Below are 22,090 nucleotides of genomic sequence, written 5' to 3'. Positions count from 1 at the left end.
TGAATATATGTAAATAGTCTTTAGAAGTACTAGAAATGTACAAAAATCAGATGATTCCATCAAAAATACATTTAACTAGAAATTTCACTTTCTGTTTTTATTTATGTCTTTCTCTACACATTTTATACCTGTATCACGATAAATACTGGTAAAAGAATTTATATCATTAGTAATATCACCTGAATACTGAAAATATCTCCATTTCGTGATATATCTTCAAATTTTTGTCATCTGCACAATTTTAACTAGTAACTTGATATTTGAAACAGATGTTTTTTTATGATATTGAAGACGGAGTTGTATTTAGAGATATATATTTTTTTTTTGTGACATTCAAAATTTTTAGATAATAAAAACACCATTTTGTATCAAAAACCAGTAAAAACCATACTTAATAAATATTGTGATATATACCCATAGCACGATATTAATGCTTGATATCCTGATATCCACTTGAACCAATATCACCCAGCCCTTTCTCCCTTTCCAGTTCTGTAGGAATCAGATAACGCAGAGAATAGCCATAAGGACATTAGTCTTTCATGGTTTGTATGCTTATGATCATTTAATTGTACCAGACTTACCTGCTTCAGCTTTGCGTCTCGCAATTTCTCTGGATCGACTGCTACTTCTTGGTCTGGTGAAAATCTGTTTATTGTCAGAGCCTTCTACTATCTGCCTTCCTGTGGATGTGGATCTTGTGCGTAAAGAAACCTGTTTTGGCTTTTCTGCTGAACTAATTTCTACTGGCTTTTTATTCCTTTCTCTACGAGACAGTCTTTTCTCTAAGTTTGGTGGAACATTATGGCTACCAGTATGTTCCTCTGATTCAGTTTTTGGTGCTACATCTTGACTAGGTGGTTGAACTATTGTTTTTGATGATGATGATGATGAAGATGATGATAATTTAAGTGCATGAATGCCCTCAAGAATTTTGTTCATGGTTGCTAAGTTAGAAAATCCCATTTCACAAACTTGCTCTTCAGTGACAAATTTCATTACTGCCATTCCAATATTATGTTTGGCAAATATTACGGCAGTTTTTTGAACTTCCTCAATTCCTATTTTTCTTAGCCAAGTTTTTACAAATTTGTCAGCTTTCACTATTCTATTAGTATTATCTAGCAATGGCTTCTCCAATTCCTTTTCAAATTCATTTGATATTTGCACACTTTCTTGAACACTTTTTATTGGTTTGGGTACTGACGTGGTTGCTTCTGATTCCTCATGTTTCTGGGAAAATAAAGCACTTTTTGTAGAATTGTCAGGAAATAGTTCTACATCAGAACTATAATCACTTGTAGATATGTCCTGCATATTGTCAGATAGCAAATTAGACTTCTGCTCAAGTATGTTTTGATCAAGATTTTGATTTTCAACACTAAATTTTGATTTCCTGTCACTGTTTTGGAATTCATCAGAATTCCGTGTGAAGTCCAAATTGAGGTTTAAATTATCAGTTTTCAAAATTTCAGTCAACTTGTTTTCATCTATGATATTTTGATGACTTCCTTCAAAAATTTTTTCTTCTGCTAGAAACTTACGATTTTCTTCCTCTCTTTCATGATTTGCTTTAATTTTGGACAGAGTTTGAGATAATCCAAGAACTTCCTCTTGAGGTTCACTTAAATATTTTTGAGTCTCTATGATATCTTTTGTCTGTATTTGCTCCACTGATTGGACACCATTTTCAGGATTTACAGTGCTCTCGTCATCTTTCTCAATGTCATTAATCACTGTAGCAGGTTCTGCTCTTCGAAAAGTTCTAATTTTAGATTTTTTGATTAGCTTTGGCTTTTCAGGCTTTTTCTCAATTCGTGATCCAAAGCCAATTTCTGGTTTCTTTGGTGGAGACTTTGTTCGAGCCCCATTAACAGTCACTTTCGTATTGCGATGAATTACTTTAGCACTGATTTTTTCCAAGACCTTATCTTTCTTATCATGGATTTCTAGATATTCCGTATCAAACAAAGAATCATTCAGATTTTCCCCAGTCTTAGTTTTCAAATCATTGATTGTTTTAGAGTCATGCACATTTTTTGTATGATGAGGTTTATTTGAAGCTGATTCTTTTGAGCGTAGATTTCTATTGATGCGTATGTCTTTTTGAATTCTTTCACTCAAGTGATACTTTTCTTCCAGAAGAGCACGTTGCTGATCAATTTCACTCTTGAGTTTTTCCAAGTGCTCTATAGTTTTGTTTGCAGTTTTGGAACTTGCTGATGGTGGTCTACTCATTTTGGATGAGGATCTTTCTGGTGATGTACCTCTTGGATCATGTAAGTCTGTAGCAGACTTAAAAGACTTTAATTTACCCTTTCCACCGTACCGCCATCTAGACTCACCTATTTCACCTCTGAAATGATCAAAATCATCAAAATTCTGTTAACATTGATACCATGTCTTGACAGACAAATTCACCAAATTTAAAAAATCATTCTTCCACATTACGTCTTGATTCTAAATTAATGTTAGTTTCATGTGCCTATCCATTTAAGAGTGAAATAAACACTAGTTTTGTAACATGTGAGATCTCTGTAGATTTTGATTTCAGGGACATCTTAATTATTGTCATTAACTGAATGGTCAAAATTAAGTCTACATATAGGAATTTTCATCAACAATCAGCTAACATGAAATTACAATCTGTCAAAAGCTCATAAACCTGCTTGATTCTTAGGTAAGATCTACATACCTTATAAGACCATGTACAGTATTGTTCTGAGCTGAATTTAGATTATGATGTAAGTCTAAAGCATTCTTTAACTCTTCAACATCATTTTCCAATTTCTTATTCTCAACTTCTAACACTTGTGAAGTTTTACCATTTCTGAATTAGATTAATAAGAAACATTAAAGTTAAAACATGTAGACTGAGATGCAGATGATGAAATGTGATATTTCTTACAATTCCTAATTGCATTTTTTCTGTCTTGAACCACTAATGACAGCAGAAAATTTCAAGTTTTATTATCAGAAAATCTAGATTTAGACAAGAAATTTTAGTATTGAAAGTAATTTTATTAAATACCATAGTAATATAAAATCACTCCTTCTCAATTTATTTTTGTTCCAATAAAATTGTCAGAACAATCATCAGGTATCACTGATAACCAAATCTAATGTCTGTAAAATGTTACAGTGATAGGATCAATAATATCTGATTTTGTCTGTAAAATTTGACAAATCCCAAATGTTAGAATTTTATCTTCAGATGGATATTTTAAGCTCTGAATCACACAACAACCTCGCAGGACTTGTAATGAAGAGCTCATCTGATGTTGCCGATTGCCGACACAGATGAAATATTCACCAGGACAACTGATTTTGAAAAAGGGCTTACTCTCCAACTTGTATCCTAGGTAAGAAATCTCATTTATTTGAGAATATTAAAAAGCCTTACCTGATTTTGTGAGACATTTTTGTAACTCTTATAGTCCAACATTCTTAACAATTAGATGTTGTAGACTAAATACAAAACAAGAGTATTTAAGGGACACTAAAAAATGACAATAAAAACAAGAAAGTTATTTCCAAAGAATGCAATTCATACGGACCAATCACAAATTTCAAAGACAGATGCAAATCACTGCCAGTATGTCACTGCAATTTTGTTCCTGGTTATAGGCCTACCCCTTGTCAGTAATATGCAGTCCAGTTAAGTTGGTAGCTGTCATCTATCAATTTGGTCTTAAAAGAACCAACATTGATCTTGTAAAATAAATTACCGTTATTAACGCCATTTTCTTATCGTGATCAGAACGTGTATAAACCCATTCAGTTTCTTCACTTGGCATATGTACAACATCAATTTTTCATACGCAAAATGAGAAAGAACCGATAAAGCCATGGAGAGAGTCTGAAATCTGCAAATTTTAAACGCAATAAGAAAAAGACATAGATATGATCATTTAATATTTACAAAATAAAAAAAAACTTACGATTATTTATTTTAGCGTCCTTAGATATTTACCGTTATGATTATCGTTCAGGTATTTTGTTTACCTGTAAAGAGCGACACCTGGCAATTGACCAATTAACGGTAACTCTGCTTCAAACTATTTTAAACTGAAGCAGACGACAATTTGTTGCTCTGCGAAATATGATGTTCTTCAATATGATGTTCTGCGCAATTATCAGAGAACTGTCGAGGTACTAGAGATGAATTACCAACATAAAGATGAAATTGGTTTATTTCTATCAAAGCGATAGGCTTATGGTGTAAAGAAATTTATTCATTTTCATTAGTCTTGATATGAATTTCACCTTCAGGGGTCATTTATTGTAAGAGGATCGTAGGCCTACATTGGGTTTGTCAAAAAATAATTAATATCTAACTTTCTTTAATCTATGCCTATGACGATATTCTAAATTACATGTATAAGTTATAAGTCGTTCATTTTCCCGAACAGCTATCTCAAGTTATTAGCCAATTAGTTTAAGATGAAGTCTGACTTTTTTTTACAAATTGCAGGAAGACGCGGAATTGTTTTGTATTTTATTTTCGCGTCATCAAGTAGGCCTCAAAGCGTCAAAACGTGTTTACATCTCTTTTACAGAGTAGTTCAACTAGATGAGGGGCCCCTTATGGGAGTGAACCCGTTAGGTCCCTGTGGTAGTTGAGGCACTGCTCTTTTCTAAAAGAAAAAATACAAATTCTTCTCGTCTGTAAGGGATCCAGTGGCAGCGCCAGACTCCACAGACTGACAAAATGGGTTGAAAAAAAATAAATAATGCATCTCTGTGGAAGCGCAACAGGCGCAAACCTTCCATTGAGCGTCTGGTGGGGGTTTTGTGGAAAGTGGCAGTAAAACATACAAAGATGCCCTTTCAGAATTTAACGAGATGTTATCATGAACCTTCAAACCTACATACAACGGAAATGAAGTGGGTCACAATCTAACATCCACTACTGCAGAAAATTTTGCCTCAATTTCATGAAAAATAAAAAAATAAGCTCTCAAATTTTCGCAAGCTTTATCTTTTGATTGAATATATTATACTTACGGCTTTCTTATAACATGGTATCTCAAAATGGTTAGAAAGTCCAAAATCCTACATCCCTATATGTGAATGTATAACTTTCAAAGGCTATGAAACTGTAAAGCAGCACGTTTCAATAATTAGGGGCAAAAGGGCAATGACCTAAGTATATAATTTTGTAAAACTCCTAATTTTAAAAAATCATGCAGATGGTAGCATCGTATCCCGAATACGGGTTTTGACTTTATATTACCCAATGTAATTTTTTTTTTAAATGTCTCAATTGTTGGATGTGACAGAAAGATGCCGTGTAAAAATTGTTTGTAGAGCAGAACATACATATAATTGAATATCTTTATTCGGTATAGTTAACTTTAAAACATCACAGTTTATATAAATACACTTATTAACATAAAACATAAATTGTAGTTAGAATGTTGAATCTCAATGAGCAGCTAACATATAACCTGCCAATGACTACTCCTGATTCTATCAGCAACATTGTCGATCGTTCCATATATTGTCTTTATAAAGTCCCATCATAAAATTTCTGTTTCACACAGGACTTTGATCTTTAGCTGTGTTTAATGAATGATTTCTGTACATGCCACATTTGCCTAATTTTTCTGAGAATTGTTGTGATTTTCCATGGAAAGTTGTTGGTAAGGTATGAACTGATGGTGCTCTGGACCCATAGGCTGATGCGGAAGTAGTTCTGTACATGGGATGCTGTTGTTTTCCACCATAACCTTGGAACCAATCTGGAATACAAAATTAAGAAATCATGGACTGACAACTTATTGATTTGATCATGGCATGTCTTAATGGATATCAGTGACATATTTACTTTAATGATGATAACATAATATATATAATGTATCGAGACAAGGTTTTATGCTTGGGCCTACTATCAGGGAATGCAGATCTTACATACCGGTATGATTTATATCCTTAAATACAGGCTACATTTTTGTTTTAACAAACCTAGGTCGGCTTTGAATACCTACCAATGCCCAGTGAAGTTTTAAATTATGAGACAGCCCTTAATATATTACAAGTAGGCCCATACGAAAAGATTACAGTGTGCTGAATTAATCTCAGATCACCGATAGGCCTATATCAGGACTAGTAATCTATTAAACGCCACCATTGTAACAAGGTGAATATATTATATACAGTACTCGACCTAGTACACATGAATACGATTTAATAAGCCTACCTGGATTATCAAAGCGGGCAGGTATATCTTGTACTCTGTAATATTCGTGTGTTTTTGCTCCTTTGGGTACACCACCAGCTCCATATTCGGAAGTCTGTACTGTGTCTGCCATTGTTTTTACCTTTTTAATGACTATATCCTTCTTTAACTGTCTATCTCCACTTAATTTGACTTGTGTTGTTCTGAGACCTAACAGGAAATCGATAACTTATAGTGTTGTTTGTTTGTTGATAGTGGTTGTCAAGTTACCACTGACAACCCTTGTGACGTGATATCTGATCCAAAACTAATTTGAGGATTAGATTAGTCGGTGTTAAACAATCGGCGCAAATCAGTTTAAAATCTTTGTTAATGACTCTTAACTAAAACTAATTAATAGTGATATTAAAAACCAACCTTTTAAGTTATTAGGACTAGCATCAAATTTAGGTGAAACTTTCAGATAAATTAAAGGGGCAGTTTGCAGGCCTATGTAAAATTTTCATTGCCGCTTTTTTGTAGGTCGAAATTTGTTTTGGATCAAATTTGTGAAAACTATAGGCTACGCCAAAATCTAGACAAATATGCCCTTAACGTATCTGAAAGTTTTAACGAAAAGAATCCAGCCGTTAATTTTCAAACGCGAAAAATATTTAAAAACATTAGGCCTACGTTTTCAAGTTCGTTATTTGTTTTGAAAGCCGTTAGAAAACTACTATGCGGATTTGCGTTAAATAAACGCTTTGTAGAGCAATACGACTGGCTCCTCCGTATTTTAAAGGTTTCAAAAAATAATATCGAGCCAAACACCAAACACTAGGTCAAACTGCTTAATTAACAATTAAGTATTCTCCGTTTTTAATTAACCCTTTTAAAACAAATTAGTTTGATCGAGAAGATATATAGGCTAGATATAGATTGTATATACCAACTCTAGATATATTTTCATGTATAGTTTACGACGTTTTTGATAATGAAAACTTTATAAAGGGATTACACCTTTAAATCTGAAAATATTTCTTTACTATGCTATTGACATCTATAGGCCTATATTTATACTTATTATTTATTCTTTTTTATTCCTCCAAAATGAAGATTACATATCAAATATAAATACATCATTAAATAGAAACAGTAAATAATAAGTATAGATAAATATATAGATAGAATTCTAAAAGAATAAATATGAATAAAATGGGAAGATGAACGAATGTATGCAATGATCTGTTTCATTTGACAGAAAGTTTGGCTTAATTCATGTTGGTTCAAAACCTTTAAAATACAATACACATGTGTTTTAATACCAATTTTCTGAATTTGACAACTTCTGAACTTATAAGGATAGTGCATGGGAGTGAATTTAAGAAACTCTACCAGGAAGTTTATGCTAGAAAGATAAAGTAATTCGTTTTACAATTCGTATGAGATAATTATGTACTGCTCAAGAATGGCATCCTATTCAGTTGAAAATTGTCGCATTCTATTAGTATATTATGTAGAACTATAAAATAAACAACATTTAAAACACATTTATCATATAAAATATCCGCGCCAGTTTCACTGCTAACCATACAGCATATTGTAGTAAATAATTTCAAATTAGGGAAAAATTGAAATAAAGTTAACCATAGGATGGGGATCAAGACTACTGTGGATCCTTGATCAAACTAAGTTAGTTTTAAAAGGTTTTTTTTTTATCTTGTAAAAGTTTTGAAAGGGTTAATTAAGAATGTATTGTACTAATTAAATAAGTAAGCAGCTTAAACTAGTTTTGGACATCATAAAGACTCGATATATTTTAGATGAAATCTTTCGAATACTTTGGAGATATATGTAGTATATTTCTCCACTGTTAGACATTATTTTGCTTAAATCCGAACAGTAATTTTCCGACACCAAAAAGCAAAACGAAATTCTGTACACGTTTCTCTCTATTCTTGTGTATGGGTTTCATAAATTTTAGCAAAAAGAATTTTCGACCTACGAAAAAATTCAAAAGCTGCCAATATACTAAAACAAAAAAACCCAGACTGCTCTTTTCAATTTGAGCACATATCCTACTTAACCGATATTTACCCATAAGCGGTGTCTTATAAGGCCATTTCGAAAATAAGAAAAATTGGTAGCCTATTATAAGCTATCATTATTATATATTAGCCTCATTATCAAGTTAAAAAAGTGACTTCCTTTGTTTTAAACCGAATTTCTTGAAGCTAAATTTGGAATTCAACCTCGACAATTGTCATCTCCCCATTAAATCAGTCTGTCCACTCAATGCCGCACAAAAATCAATTTGGACCGGCAAAATAATAAAGCATACTTTATATAGGCCTATATGTATGAAAATATGACACTACTTTCAGACAAAAGGTTTACATTCAATGAGATACGGTTACCAGATGTGATCCTATATTATAGGCAAAGACAAGCATACATTTGGATTTTCTTTAATGCAATATTGCGAGTACGACAATATAATGCTTTATTAATCGTCCCACAAAGGATTCTTGGAAGAATTGTGCGGGACTGAATAAAGAATGTTCAGTACTGTACTAATGTCATTCAATTGCTTTAGAATATGTTTGAAGCACTGGTAGAAGAGGGCTCAAAAGGATTTCAGTGTGTTAAGTCCATTGTGGCGCAGTTGGGAGAGCTTATTGGTCAATATTTTAGGCCCAATTTGGATATAACCTTGTCTGTCCTGCAACTACCCATAGATCACACTCTTGCCCAATCGATACAAAGTAACATCCTCAGAAAAATCACAATTATTTATTTACCATAATAACAATATACAATGTACTATACTATATACATGACTATTAACAATTTCTATCGTGAACAATTAGTTTTGGATCGGGTTATTTCTTAGCATCGGAAGTGATGAAAAATTAAGCACAATTCACCATTGAATGCAACGATTGTACAAGGTTTGATTAATTACCAATATAGAAGACCTGGTCCACTTTCAAAATGGGGACTTGTCAAATGTACTAACAACGGCGTTTCTTACTAACAACAGCGTTTCTTAGGCAGGTTTCTACTAGCCAGCAATATACTTGATCAGAAAAGGACATCTTGAACGAACATGGGTACGTATTTTTACTTTGAGCTATTTTATCGTTTTGTTAAATGAAATAAATTATGTTACAATCTGTGATCTGTGATTCCTGTCCTGAAATATTGCTGATTATTAGTTAGACAAATTCTTATGAATTGGTACATAAATTATATAATGGATGTATATATACAGATATTCCATGAAAATAACATCATAAAATGATCAAATCTTATCAACAAATTATATGTACAATAAATAAATCACACTTTTCAGTTCGAAATGCACTTGGTGACAAAAAATTTTGGTATAAATAAAAGAATCCAAGTTTGTAATGTACGGCGATTATGAATTCTCTTCAGCCGGAGCAGAATGTGTTGTGGCACCATCTGTTTTTACTTCCTCATTTTCTTCGGTTTTGTTGTAGTTTTCAGTCTTCTCATTCTCGTTCGATACTTCAGCTGGTGCTGTTGATGCAACCTTTTCTGTTGAATGTTCTTCTGAAACTTCTTCTATCTTCTTTGTCTCTGGTGCTGATTTGACTTCCTTTGTTTGGACGCTTCTTGGACTATCAATTGGTGGTAATTTCGTTGGAAGTTTAATATCAGCATCTTCGACGTTATTGTGGGACCTTTCTTGCTCTATTGGGGCAAGAGTCTTGGGCTTAATATCAGCAGTAATCTCTTCAAGAGATTTGGTTGGTGGTGGTGCGGGAGCAGGGATAACTTCAACTTCACGTCCATTACCAGTGACTTGTTGAGTGGAATCGTCATTAGCTGTAACACCGATCTCTTCTGTTGTAAGGACAGATTCTGCATCAGGCTGGACCTTACCTCCTCGTTTTGGACAACAGCATTGACAAGACAAGCAATCGAGAAAGCGGCTACATGCTGGAGATTCACTACATTTTCCACAATTTTTAGCCGGGTATGGCGCACCCTTTCTAAATACGAGGAAGAACAGGAGCAGTACTACCAACACAATAATCGCAAGTACGGCAATAGATGCTCCTGCTGCTACTGATGCGGAACCTATTTGTGATTCATTTTGTGGTGAGGCGGAAGTTGTCGTAGGCCCAGCAGTGGTGGTATCGTAAACTGTAGATAATAAAAACATAACATTGATATTATTTTACAAACTTGTAAGAGGCACACTGAGTGAAAAATAAGTTTGGTAATATCCATAAAATGTATAAGAAATCACTGTACAAGTTAAATGGGATGCTTCGATGAATGCAGTAGTTTCAGCCAGTCAAGCAGTGGACACTGGAGATTCAAGAAAATAAAAACGTTCCACTCAAAAAGGGTAAATGACTAAAATATTTTTTTATACCACACGATAACTAGTAATTGCAATGTTGTACTTACCACAGGTAACTGAAATATCAAGAAAGAAAAAGTGTAAGTAAATATTTGTCTCATGTTAAGTAATAGGCTGATCCATATAGATACTTATGATGTATTCACAAAGGAACATTCTACATGGTTTATAGCTTCGAATCTTTTAGCACCAATTACAAATTATTGTTGAGTTGATCGTTTCTTACTTTGTTCTTGGTCACAGCTTAGTGTAATATTTTGAATGATTTGTTCTTGTTTCAAATAATATATGTCTTTAAATATATTTATATAAATACCTACCGTTGGTTTCGAAATCCATTGCAACGACTGTCCCAGCAGAAGTGTCAATCGTTTGTGCAGCCAGGCAATGTTGGGGACTTTGAGTTGCTTGTACGATATTGTTGGTTCCATTTATTGCCATCATCTATATGAAAAGTAAGGATCATATTCTGAACCATTTAAGGATATGGACTTGATTACAGTACATTAGATGATTATATAATACAAAGATTTGTCTAGCAATAGTTCATAGTAAGACCTTCCATAAAACGATAAACATATTGCATTTCTTAGAGAGCATAAGAAGAATTTAAAAAACTCAAATTCCAACTGAATACATACCATGCACGTAAATTTGTAAGTGTTAGACTCATCAGTTGTGATGTCATTATTATATAATGTAAGAAATGTATTTCCATTGTCAACAACCGAGTATACACAACTCAAATCACCGCCACCTAAAATATTTATCAATTACGATTTATCAATATTATATAATAGCTTATAGTTTAAAACATTAACATGACATCATCTCATATCATAATATGAAAAAATATAAATCTGATGTGTTCCTACAGTGTACGATCTTCCATGGTAACTATCGTGCTTTGCAACTAAAAAATTTGGATCTGGTATTAACGTTCGGTACATATTTTGTAAACTATGCAGCCTTTAGTGTCACTAAAATATATTTCTTTAGGTTGAAACGTGACCATAATAGCACTAGACAATTCCACCCATTCCTAAGATAACTAAAATAATTTATCTGACAAATATAAATGTATCGTCCTTTACTTACTTGAATAAGCAACATTATTGGTACAGTAAGTGGTATCAAAGGATAATTTTTCCTTATTTGAACAAACGTTTAATGTTGTATTGGATGAGCATTGTCCATCAACAGTAGAGGTATAGATACCTAAAATAGCATCTGGACATCTTGTAACAGCTGATGAGATGGAATCTGTAGTGGAAAAAATTATTTCAGGTCTTCTTCTTTTCAACCACAAACTTCGATAACATAGATATGCGTAACGCTGTGTTGTTGTCATTAGTTATTGTCATTAGCCCAAACTCCATCAGAAATGTAAGCGTACAAATTTAAGGTTTTACATAGAGTTGAATTAGTTTGTGAGACATGAATTATTAGTGTACTCCATTTTTCAATATTTTTTTTCTTTTATTTAAAGGTTTAATTAACAACTTACCGTTCTTTATCATGAAATCATGTGTCCCAACACTAGCAGCAGTTTCATCACACGTATTTGCGGCTGTACTATCAGTAGTTGATGGTGGATATTTAAATCTTTGGAAAGGAGATGTTCCCGATTTTTCTGAAAGTAATCAAGATTCTGTCATTGAAACTAAATGTTTATTTCAGATTAGGTTATAGAAATAGGTTATGTTCGAAAAGCAAGCATCTGCGTGCACTGCATCACCCAATTCTTAAAAGAATAGGAAATGTAAACAAAACAGTATTTTTGCACACGACATTTACTAGTAAAATGTTCGCAGCATAAAACTTAAACCATCATTTATGTTTTTTGTGTCTTAAAAAGAATAATTTTACTTACGAGTTGCGTGGAAATATTTATATTTTACAGAAGTCGTAACTGCAGTGAACTCAAAACAGGTGGCTCCATACAGATCTGTTCCAAATACAGTATTCACCACATCTACTGATCTACAATTTAACTGTAATTATTAGAACATATTTTGAACATATATGTTCTGGTTTAAAAAAATAGTTTTTTTTTTTCGTAGGTCTAAAAATTCAAATTTGTGATAAATATAGACCAAAATCTTATCTGAAAGTTTAAAAAAAAAAAAAAAAATAAAAATAAAAACCCTGCAGTTAATTATTTAAAACTATTTAAAACGTTAACCTTATTAGTTCGTAATGCGTTACGGCAAATGTTAGAAAACTACTAAGATTTAAGCAAATAAACCACCAATTGCAGAAAAATATGTCTTCAACTTATTCAAAGGGTTTGAACAAAAAATAACCATGAGGCCCATCACCAAAACTAGTGTAAGCTGCTTACTTAATCAATTAGTACATCTATTTTTAATTAACCCTTTAAAAACAATTCAGTTTGATCAAGTAGATAATACATGTAAATAGCATATTTTAGAAATATATGTCAGGTATAGTTTACGACGATTTACGACTGAATAGTTTGGTACATGCTCCATTGAGGTCCGAGATTCAAAAAGAGTTAGCGTTGTCTGTTCACGCCTAATGGCATTCTCAAAGTAATCGACTAGTAGGATCTTAATTTAATTCCATCGGATTCGATTCATTTCAACAGAGACAAATAAAGAAATGGCCTACCTTAGAACATATTGGGATCCTGTTTTAACATGACAATTAAACGTCCGAGTTGTACCTAGTACATCTGGTATGCTGACTTGAGAATCACTGATAAAAGTCAATGTTCCCATGCTGCTGGTCTCCCAAGAATCTATCATATCAGAAGGAAATGTACATGCTGCTTCGCCTGTAAAACATGAAAGTTCGTTAGTGTCGAAGGGTGGTTAGTGTTGACTCTTGGAAATATGTTCATGATGATCCAGAGATAAAAACGGAAAGTTTGGAAAGTAACTTAAACGTACCTTTCAAAGTCCAACATATCAATAGAAGGATGACATATAAATATTCCATCATTGAAACTTCTACACCTGTCTTCTTCAATTGATCACAACTAAAATATCCAGCTACCGAATTTTAGGTTTATGTTTATAGGCTAAATCAACGAGGTTGGTTCTATAGTAACCAGTTGCTACGACATTGCTAATCCTGTAGTATCTCATAATCTGAACAATCCCTAATCATGTTAATAAAGTCGGATATTCGTTAATCCACAATTAGATTAGCTTATCGAAGGGTTTAAAATCAACTTGGTCATAACAGCCAAGGTGTACAGTTAGTTGCCATCAGACTGTTTAAATGCTGTCCCCTCCGCACAGAACAAATTTGTAACCTTTAAAGATGGGTTTCCTTATTTTTCAGTGTCAAATTAAGCAAAATATTTGATTAATTGTTTTTTCTAATGAATTATCATGTATTCTTAATCATATCATAATGTTCTTATTGCATATAGTTTTAACCAATCATTAATGTCCATGAATGTACATTGTGGATAAATAAAAAAAGACTTTTTGACCTTTCTTGAACAATCACTCAATGGAATTCTGCTCGTAATTTAGCTAATTATGAATTAATTATGGACATGTGAGACAAACTGGTATTTTTCCAAGTCATTAGAACACCCACACTTTCTATTCATATAAGTATTGGCATTTTCATTTTCAAATATGAAAATAAGGGAACCCATCTTCAATACTCTTTGAGCAGTGGGCAGCACCCACAAACAAAAATCGAAATAATCAAATTAAATGTTTATCGAAATATTGTCACATTCAAAACAAAAATGATGAAAATTTCAAAATGAAAACTATAAACTACTGTTATATTAAATTTATCATGGAGCAAACAGGTTTTCTGACCATCATTGTACAACTTTCGGCTTATTGATGAAATATTGAATTATTCAATGCTTAGTTATAAAGTGAACGAGTTTTTATGTAGATTTTTTATTTATGGGTCCCTTATAAAAAAATTCTTAAAAGCAAAAAGTTGAAAAAAATATTTAGATAGTTATATTAAAAACAAAATGAAAAAATGCAGCAGATATACGTAGATTATCAATAACGATTAATTATTTGAATCCAAATGTAATCCATTTTTAAGTCCATGCTCCTTTAAAGAAGTTGAAGATTGTCTCCATTTACAAGCTGAAAGAAATAAAGATATTCAAATAATGTTCAATATTCATCACCATCTAACATTGATCTGATGTCAATGACATTTATGCCATTAAGTGTCATACATATTCTAAAAGAGGTATGAAACTGGAAGACCCATCATGAACCATTAATTAAAATCAGGATAGCAAGAAATAAACATCTTAGAAACTTTTACCCTTTCGATAAGCAAACAATAAGCGCAGTACTTGAAATTTTCTTTGAATTATTCTTACCTCTAATCAAGCATTATCCAATTGAAGATTTATTATCGTGGGTCTTGTTTTTACATGTTACTTTATTGACTTGACCATAGATTGGAAAATCTTGTTTTTTATTATCATCAAATACTAGATCTGAACTTACATACAGATCATTTTCTATAATTTCCATTTCAACTGAAATAAAGAGTAACTCACAGCAAGGCCTATCGTACAATGAACAAAGATTGCCAATATTTCAATAGCTCTGCAAAGTTACAAAGTTGAAAAATATGACTTTTCAGCTACTAAAATTTACCTGGTTTTTGAACTGGAACCGTATTAGAGGAATGTGGTTGATCACAAACCAAATCAGAACTGATATAAAGTTCATTTTCTGTAATGACTGGTAATATTGGTCCTGAAATGATGTTTATATATGTAACAGTAAGAATTAGACCCGTTAGAGATTAGCAAGTATTATAAATTAACAACCCGCATATTTAATAGTTGAAAGGGTTTCCACGGGAGTATGAAATGAACTCGCATTTGAAAATGTCAGAAACGTATACGATTAGATTCGATCTACTTTTATTTAAAATTAAAATTTTAGTAAAGTAGCCCACCTTTTGATTTCGTTCTTCTCTTGTAGACAATGAAAATGACAATGACTATAATGCATGTAAATAGTGCAGCTAATCCTATTAAAATTTCCATTACTGTTGTGTCCATATCGGTTATTTCATCAGCTGGAAAATAAGAGTATGAGCCGATTAAGACAACTTTACATTATTACCTGAAGATTAATCATTCTGCATCCAAGGAAGACAAATCTCAACAAAAGCATCTTAACACCATTTCTGTCAATATATTATCACCATGTCTGCCAAGAAAATAACATTTTAACCGATTAATCGATCACTGCTCGAAAGCATGTAAGGTCATTAAGTCTGTACATTTGGGAGATGACCGACAAACGCTTCCCTCCCCAGAACCATAAAGCAATATTTTTACCTTCCATACGTTTATCTTCATTGAAATCCAACTGAAATGTTTTACTAGAACATCCACATTGGTTACATACTTGACAGGTATAATTTCCTTGATCAGTTATATTAATTGATGTTATAGTTAATATAGTTTTTATACCAGATAGTTTAATAGTATTATTATAAGGATGACTGATTTCTGCTGGTTCTTCCCTTATTGTTATTCTGCTGCTAGTCTGTAAGTCTGTGTCATTATTGTACCATGAAACGTTGACAGTTTGATCTTCCAAATATTTCAAAGAAAAACTACCATTCTGTCCAACCAATGAATTATTATTTCTTTCTACATTATAAAGATTTGGATGGACTGAAAGAAAATAATAAATGGATTGTGTTACTGCTTGATTAAAATATTTATGTGATCAAGTATTGGATTAAATATTTTGAGAGAAGCTATAGTAAACTTCTGTAAAGTCTAAATGACATTTTAGTGAATCATAGATATATTCCACACATTTACTACATTTATATCTATGAAACCCAGGTTTACTGAAAGGTAAAAAGGTTTTCTACAATTTTGATGTGTACTGAGGACACTGATTTCTACCATTCCAATTTTAATCAAACGTCTGTGGTTTATGCAATACCTCTAAAATTGAGTGTTTGATGATGTCACTGATCGTGAAGTGCCTTATGTGATAATGCACATTTGAACGCTTAGTTTCAGTGGAATTGCAAGAACCATAGATGTCCGATTGAAAATTGATGCTATTATTGTCCCCGATACAAATAAAATTTCTTTAAAACTTCTTAACAATCCCTTTAAAGCCAATTCCATTAGGCAATGCAATGTTAATTGAGCTGGAGTTGTATTTGAAAGTATCTGCTTACTCTTAAGTTCTAAGTTATAATATGCCATCTGATAGTATTGTTTGGTATAAGGATCTGGTATACCATTATTAACAGTACAAGTATAATTTCCACCATTATTCTGACTATTTGTGATATTTAAACTATAAACTGTAGTATTAATATAATAGCCTTCTATTTCTCTCACTAATATATTATCTAAAGTATGTTTCCATGGTAGAAATGTGACATTCCTTGGACGAGCTTCAGCAATACAATATAAACGTCCTTCTTCCTTTCTGATTCGGATCCTAGGATGGTCTGAAATATCAAAGCAAATAGCACCCTCTTTACGACATTGACATCAATATCATCATATTATGTAAGTTGAATATTAGTAAATTTAATTGACTAAAATCTATCTCATGCTGCCCTCGTATTAGGTAAACAACAAAGCCAGGACAGCTGTATTGGAAATGGGGGCTAATTTTACAAAATTTGACGTTTGATATACCATGTAAATGTACTTCAATTTTAATTGTTCTTGTGGAAAAAGATCTAGATGTAATTTTGACCAATTTTGACTTACGTAACACGTACAAGACAACCATACTTGAGGTTACACGATTTTCTCCTGATGCACTTTCCGCAATACACTGTAATGTAGCTTTGTCCAATAGATGGGTTGCATTAAGTGACGTTCGAAATATAGTTGATGGTTGTTTGTCACTTGTTGTTGTGTAATTAAAACATCGACTATTGCAAACTTGAAGGACAACTATTATATTTGAATGAGCAGATTCGGTAACACACTCTATGTGAATTTGACGTTGTTCGTGTGCTGTTAATGTATCTTCATCTAGATCAATTGAACGCATCTCGACACTTTTGAGTGGAACTATAGAAAAGAAAAAGAAAAGGTACACTGGATTTGATATGATATCAGTTGGCTATTGGAAGCTACGTTGTCTTGAAGATGCTCATGAAGTGATACTATTTTACTTTACATAATTATCTAGTTTTTTCTTTTGTATATGAAACGATATCGGGTTATATTTATTTTTTTCTTTTTTTACGCCTTTTTGGCAATGCAATAAATTTAAAAATTTTGGAAATAGGTTCCAGGATAAAGCGGATATAAAGTGAGAAAACAAACAACTGACCATTCACCAACACAGTAAAAGTTGCCACTTTACCACCACCTTCATACCTTTGACACGACCAATCAACCCCATTATCCCTTTTAAAATCTACAGAATTAATCGTCAGTTCATGTTTTACTCCACATTCTTTAAATTTATAGAAATTTGTAGATGAGTTATTATGAAAAAGACAACCAGTGTTATTTGAAGGGTTACTAAATGTGTCTTGAGACCAGCCAATTGTATTTTTTTTCTTATACCATATGACTTTACTGCTACTTTCTATACATCTTAACGTGTATTCTTCACCTTGAACAGCATTTCCTGTAGCTTCAAGTGATACTATAATGAAAAACAATAATTCGATTATTTGAAACAAAATTAGATTATGAATACTGCTACTTTCTGTACATTTTTAATCGATTTTTCACCATGAACTGCATTTCCTGAAGCTTCAATTGATACTATGATTGCAATTTAAACATAATAAGAATTCTGAATAAAATAATGTCCTGCAGTTTATACCAGGAAGCTTGAATGTCAATTTTGAAGCATGCGTTTCTTACCAACATTATTTTCAATTTATGTTTACCTTAATTATATACTCACTTGAAAAGCATTTCAAAACGTTAACTATTATTAATATTATTATCTTATTAGTCCTTCCCATTTCATTGCCATCAGCTCAAAAACTAATTACTATAGTATAAAACTTGTCTAATGTTGAAACAACACCATGGATATAAAATCTCTTCCAATTTCTAATAAAGTTTTACTTCCTTATTCATGTTAATAACGGGAAGGATGTTGTCATCATCAATGTAGGTTATGTATAATAACATGATTAAGAGAGAAAGTGGTTTATGGTCATGTTACCCTTGTCCGTCTGCTTTCAACCCACTCACAGGACTCAACATTTCCATTGTGATTTTAAGCTTTAAGCTTGAATAATACCTCACCTTAACTCCGCAAAAGACAGAATAGAACGGAATCTGATTATGGATGGTGACAGTCGGAAGGATTATAATAATAATAATAAATATATTTCATACAATAAGTACACATTACAAGAAACAAGAAAGAAATACCCATAGGTAACAGATATGTAGATTCAGACATATATTTATCGAGAAAATTTGTTAAAAAGTATCTAAACTCTATCAGAACATGATTCTGTTGGGTATTCTTAATTCTATATATTGTGTAGCCACCAATGAAAGTAACATTCCAGATCCTCTTAACTTTATTTATTCAAAAATGTAGATATCTTTCAAGCAATTGCTTTACTATCTTTTCTGAGAATCCAATATTGCAATGATCTGTTTGTCTGTGAATGACTTGTACCAAATGCCACTTGCATTTATCAATGGTGAGAAAAAATCTTTTCGTTATTATGAATAAAAAAAAAAACTAAAGAGAAAAAAAAAACAATTCATTTGGAAAGACATCATTTAAAATATATATTGAACGACTGAATCAATATCAATAACAATACATGTATAAATGACAGTATGGATTGAAAATGATAAAATAAGCAGCGCATAAAACGATCAGAACAGTATGTCACAGACAGCTGGGGTTTTCAATCTGGAGGTAATACTACCAAGAGGGAAATGTAACCTAGCATTAAATTTTTATATTTTTTTAAAATCGTAACTAAACATGTTCTTTTCAGTATGACTATATTCTTCAACAATTTTATGATTGAATCAATTTGATTTTTTTTATATAAATTTGTACATTACTATTGACTATCTCGTGTTACAATGGCGACTTAAAATGACAACTTTTTCAGTAATGGCAGTCATATTAGTTCTATTTCGAAATCGTTGCAAATGTAAAATTTCTCACTTGATCTTTATGATAATTGTAATAATTTATTTATTAAAGTGTCACACAGCACAAAACATATAAATATACAAATATACGAGGTTAATAGTAATGCTGTCCAGTCAGATTAGCTTAGGAAACAATGGTCTAATTCAATTAAAAAAAGTTAAAATAATATCAACAAAACATAAATATCTGTTATATAAAAACATATAAAATTAAATATTAATTTAGCTATATCACAGATAAGAACATCAACTTACTGTTAAAGCTAATCCAAAAAAATACATGTACAAGTTTAATTAGAGTAAAATATTACGATGTAGACTGCAAAGAAACATAAATGGGTCAGATAACGATAAAACGCTAAAAAAACAGTCTCTCGTTCAGGGTGTGGGAGGGTTTGCCGAATCTACCGGTTTCAATTGCTAAGGGGAGACGCAACAAAATGCCTTAGGGGTACATTAATTTATGCACAGTGTTGGTGACATCAGGTTAAGTATAAATAGAATATTTAAAGTGACTATAGGTACGTATATTGCATTTTCACTTTCCCTTGTCGCGGACATGATTAACAATGGATTTGACTTTATTATATTTCTGTCTCAGCCAAATTTACCACTTGATCTTCATATTTTGAGTATTTTCATACTCAAAGTAATGTAAAAACCGGATGAAAACTATTTCACTTCCTTATACACGGGTTGTATAGGGGGTTAAAAGTCGAGAGTACTTTATTTTTGGATCATATACATACATACCAAGTTTTATGAAAATCGTGAAAATCAAAAATAACTGAACAATAACTTTTTCGATATGCGAGATAGCAGAGGTCTTTCGCTCAAAAAATGCTCAAATTCGAAATTTATTTTTATCTATGTATACACTTTTATCAAAACTGACTTAAAACTAATTTCGAGAGGGTTTAGCAGGAAATGTAACAGACAAACAGACGGACATTGGTTTCTCCACATGGAGAGATAGTGGCGATTAATAATTGTATGGTTATAATATGAAGCAAAGCAAGTGCTTGCTATAGCCTAAATTTTCCATGTCAAACAAAGAAACAGAAAAACGAAAATAAGCGTATGTACAAATTTCGAATTCAAATGATAATAATAATAATAATAATAATAAAAAGTACTATAAATTCAATGAAACTAAGTTTAGCTTAGAGCAACTTTTCTGCCTTTGATTGGACTTATGAAAAATGGAAATACTTGCAGTGGATCTGAACTTATATATAAATCATTCTTTATAATTTCCATCTCAACTGAAAGATAACAAAATCACACGTGTGAAAAAAATATAAATAACTAATTTTGAGGTACAAATTGTAAAAATAACAAATTTTTTATGAAAAAAAACTCAAAGTTTACACGAGGTACACGAGTCGACACGAAAGACTCGTATCAATATTATATTCTGTTCTGAGCCGATCAGTTGAATTGTATCTTACCATTCGGTTTCGTTCTTCTTCTCTTGAATACTACGAAAAATATGATAACTACAATACAAATCAGTATAATAGTTGCACCAACCGAAGCTCCAATAACAACTGTCTTCACATTAATTATTCCAGCATCTATACAAATATAAATATGCAGCTAAGTTCAGCTCTACGAGTAATAGTGGTTAGTATAGATTGAAAAATGCAATAACAAAATTGCTGTAATAGTTATTGTGCTCGTGTGATTTTTTTTTTAGATTTAGAGTAAGTCACACATTCCTAAAAGAGCATACTATAAAGTATAATGTAAAGTAAAATAAAATAAAGTAAGCATTCACCACGCACCACTACTTATACAACTATATAAACATTTCTGGGTTCCCTTTTGATAGGGATAATGTGCGAGCTTTCTTTATGATTAAGGGATATTTGCTGTCAATAATAAGGTAAAGTATTTACAAGGGTGAGAATAGGTACGCCATAATCATAATAAGATTAACTACATAAAATAATTTTCCTTACCTGTACCGATTTGTTTTGTCATCGATACCACATCCACTTCAAATGTTTTACGAGAACATCCATATTGGTTACATACTTGACAGGTATAATTTCCTTGATCAGTTATATTAATTGATGTTATAGTTAATATAGTTTTTATACCAGATAGTTTAATAGTATTATTATAAGGATGACTGATTTCTGCTGGTTCTTCCCTTATTGTTATTCTGCTGCTAGTCTGTAAGTCTGTGTCATTATTGTACCATGAAACGTTGACAGTTTGATCTTCCAAATATTTCAAAGAAAAACTACCATTCTGTCCAACCAATGAATTATTATTTCTTTCTACATTATAAAGATTTGGATGGACTGAAAGAAAATAATAAATGGATTGTGTTACTGCTTGATTAAAATATTTATGTGATCAAGTATTGGATTAAATATTTTGAGAGAAGCTATAGTAA

The 22,090-nt window shown here is 31.9% G+C and overlaps 4 protein-coding genes across 4 annotated transcripts in view; all 4 read right to left on the bottom strand.

Annotated features, from left to right (window-relative positions):
* Positions 1-5,323: 5,323 nt before the first annotated feature.
* LOTGIDRAFT_209481 (hypothetical protein) lies at positions 5,324-6,424 on the bottom strand. The gene is made up of 2 exons (XM_009057346.1): positions 6,203-6,424; positions 5,324-5,744 (listed from the first exon to the last, which is right to left on the bottom strand). Exons 1-2 carry the CDS (start codon positions 6,312-6,314, stop codon positions 5,539-5,541), a joined length of 318 nt encoding a protein of 105 aa, XP_009055594.1. The 5' UTR covers positions 6,315-6,424; the 3' UTR covers positions 5,324-5,538.
* A 2,506-nt stretch (positions 6,425-8,930) lies between these two features.
* On the bottom strand, positions 8,931-13,931 carry LOTGIDRAFT_228664 (hypothetical protein). The gene is made up of 9 exons (XM_009057345.1): positions 13,475-13,931; positions 13,194-13,359; positions 12,433-12,542; positions 12,067-12,192; positions 11,658-11,822; positions 11,201-11,316; positions 10,880-11,003; positions 10,607-10,615; positions 8,931-10,336 (listed from the first exon to the last, which is right to left on the bottom strand). The coding sequence occupies exons 1-9, from the start codon at positions 13,524-13,526 to the stop codon at positions 9,585-9,587; spliced, it is 1,620 nt and encodes a 539-aa protein (XP_009055593.1). The 5' UTR covers positions 13,527-13,931; the 3' UTR covers positions 8,931-9,584.
* A 467-nt stretch (positions 13,932-14,398) lies between these two features.
* On the bottom strand, positions 14,399-18,594 carry LOTGIDRAFT_228663 (hypothetical protein). The gene is made up of 9 exons (XM_009057344.1): positions 18,455-18,594; positions 17,867-18,187; positions 17,293-17,601; positions 16,746-17,024; positions 15,880-16,221; positions 15,492-15,614; positions 15,185-15,286; positions 14,902-15,063; positions 14,399-14,656 (listed from the first exon to the last, which is right to left on the bottom strand). Exons 1-8 carry the CDS (start codon positions 18,513-18,515, stop codon positions 14,915-14,917), a joined length of 1,686 nt encoding a protein of 561 aa, XP_009055592.1. The 5' UTR covers positions 18,516-18,594; the 3' UTR covers positions 14,399-14,656; positions 14,902-14,914.
* Positions 18,595-20,763: 2,169 nt separating this feature from the next.
* The window catches only part of LOTGIDRAFT_228662 (hypothetical protein), a gene marked incomplete at its 5' end in the record, with an annotated part of 8,927 nt that continues 7,600 nt past the window's right edge, over positions 20,764-22,090 (bottom strand). The window contains 3 exons of the mRNA XM_009057343.1: positions 20,764-20,948; positions 21,135-21,260; positions 21,648-21,995. Coding sequence (XP_009055591.1) covers positions 20,842-20,948; positions 21,135-21,260; positions 21,648-21,995 — 581 coding nt within the window. The 3' untranslated portion in view covers positions 20,764-20,841. The remainder of the gene's footprint in view (positions 20,949-21,134; positions 21,261-21,647; positions 21,996-22,090) is intronic.

The sequence above is a fragment of the Lottia gigantea genome (assembly GCF_000327385.1).
Source record: "Lottia gigantea unplaced genomic scaffold LOTGIsca_3, whole genome shotgun sequence".
In the NCBI taxonomy this organism is placed as follows: Eukaryota; Metazoa; Mollusca; class Gastropoda; family Lottiidae; genus Lottia; species Lottia gigantea.
This window is presented reverse-complemented; position numbering and strand designations above follow the sequence as displayed.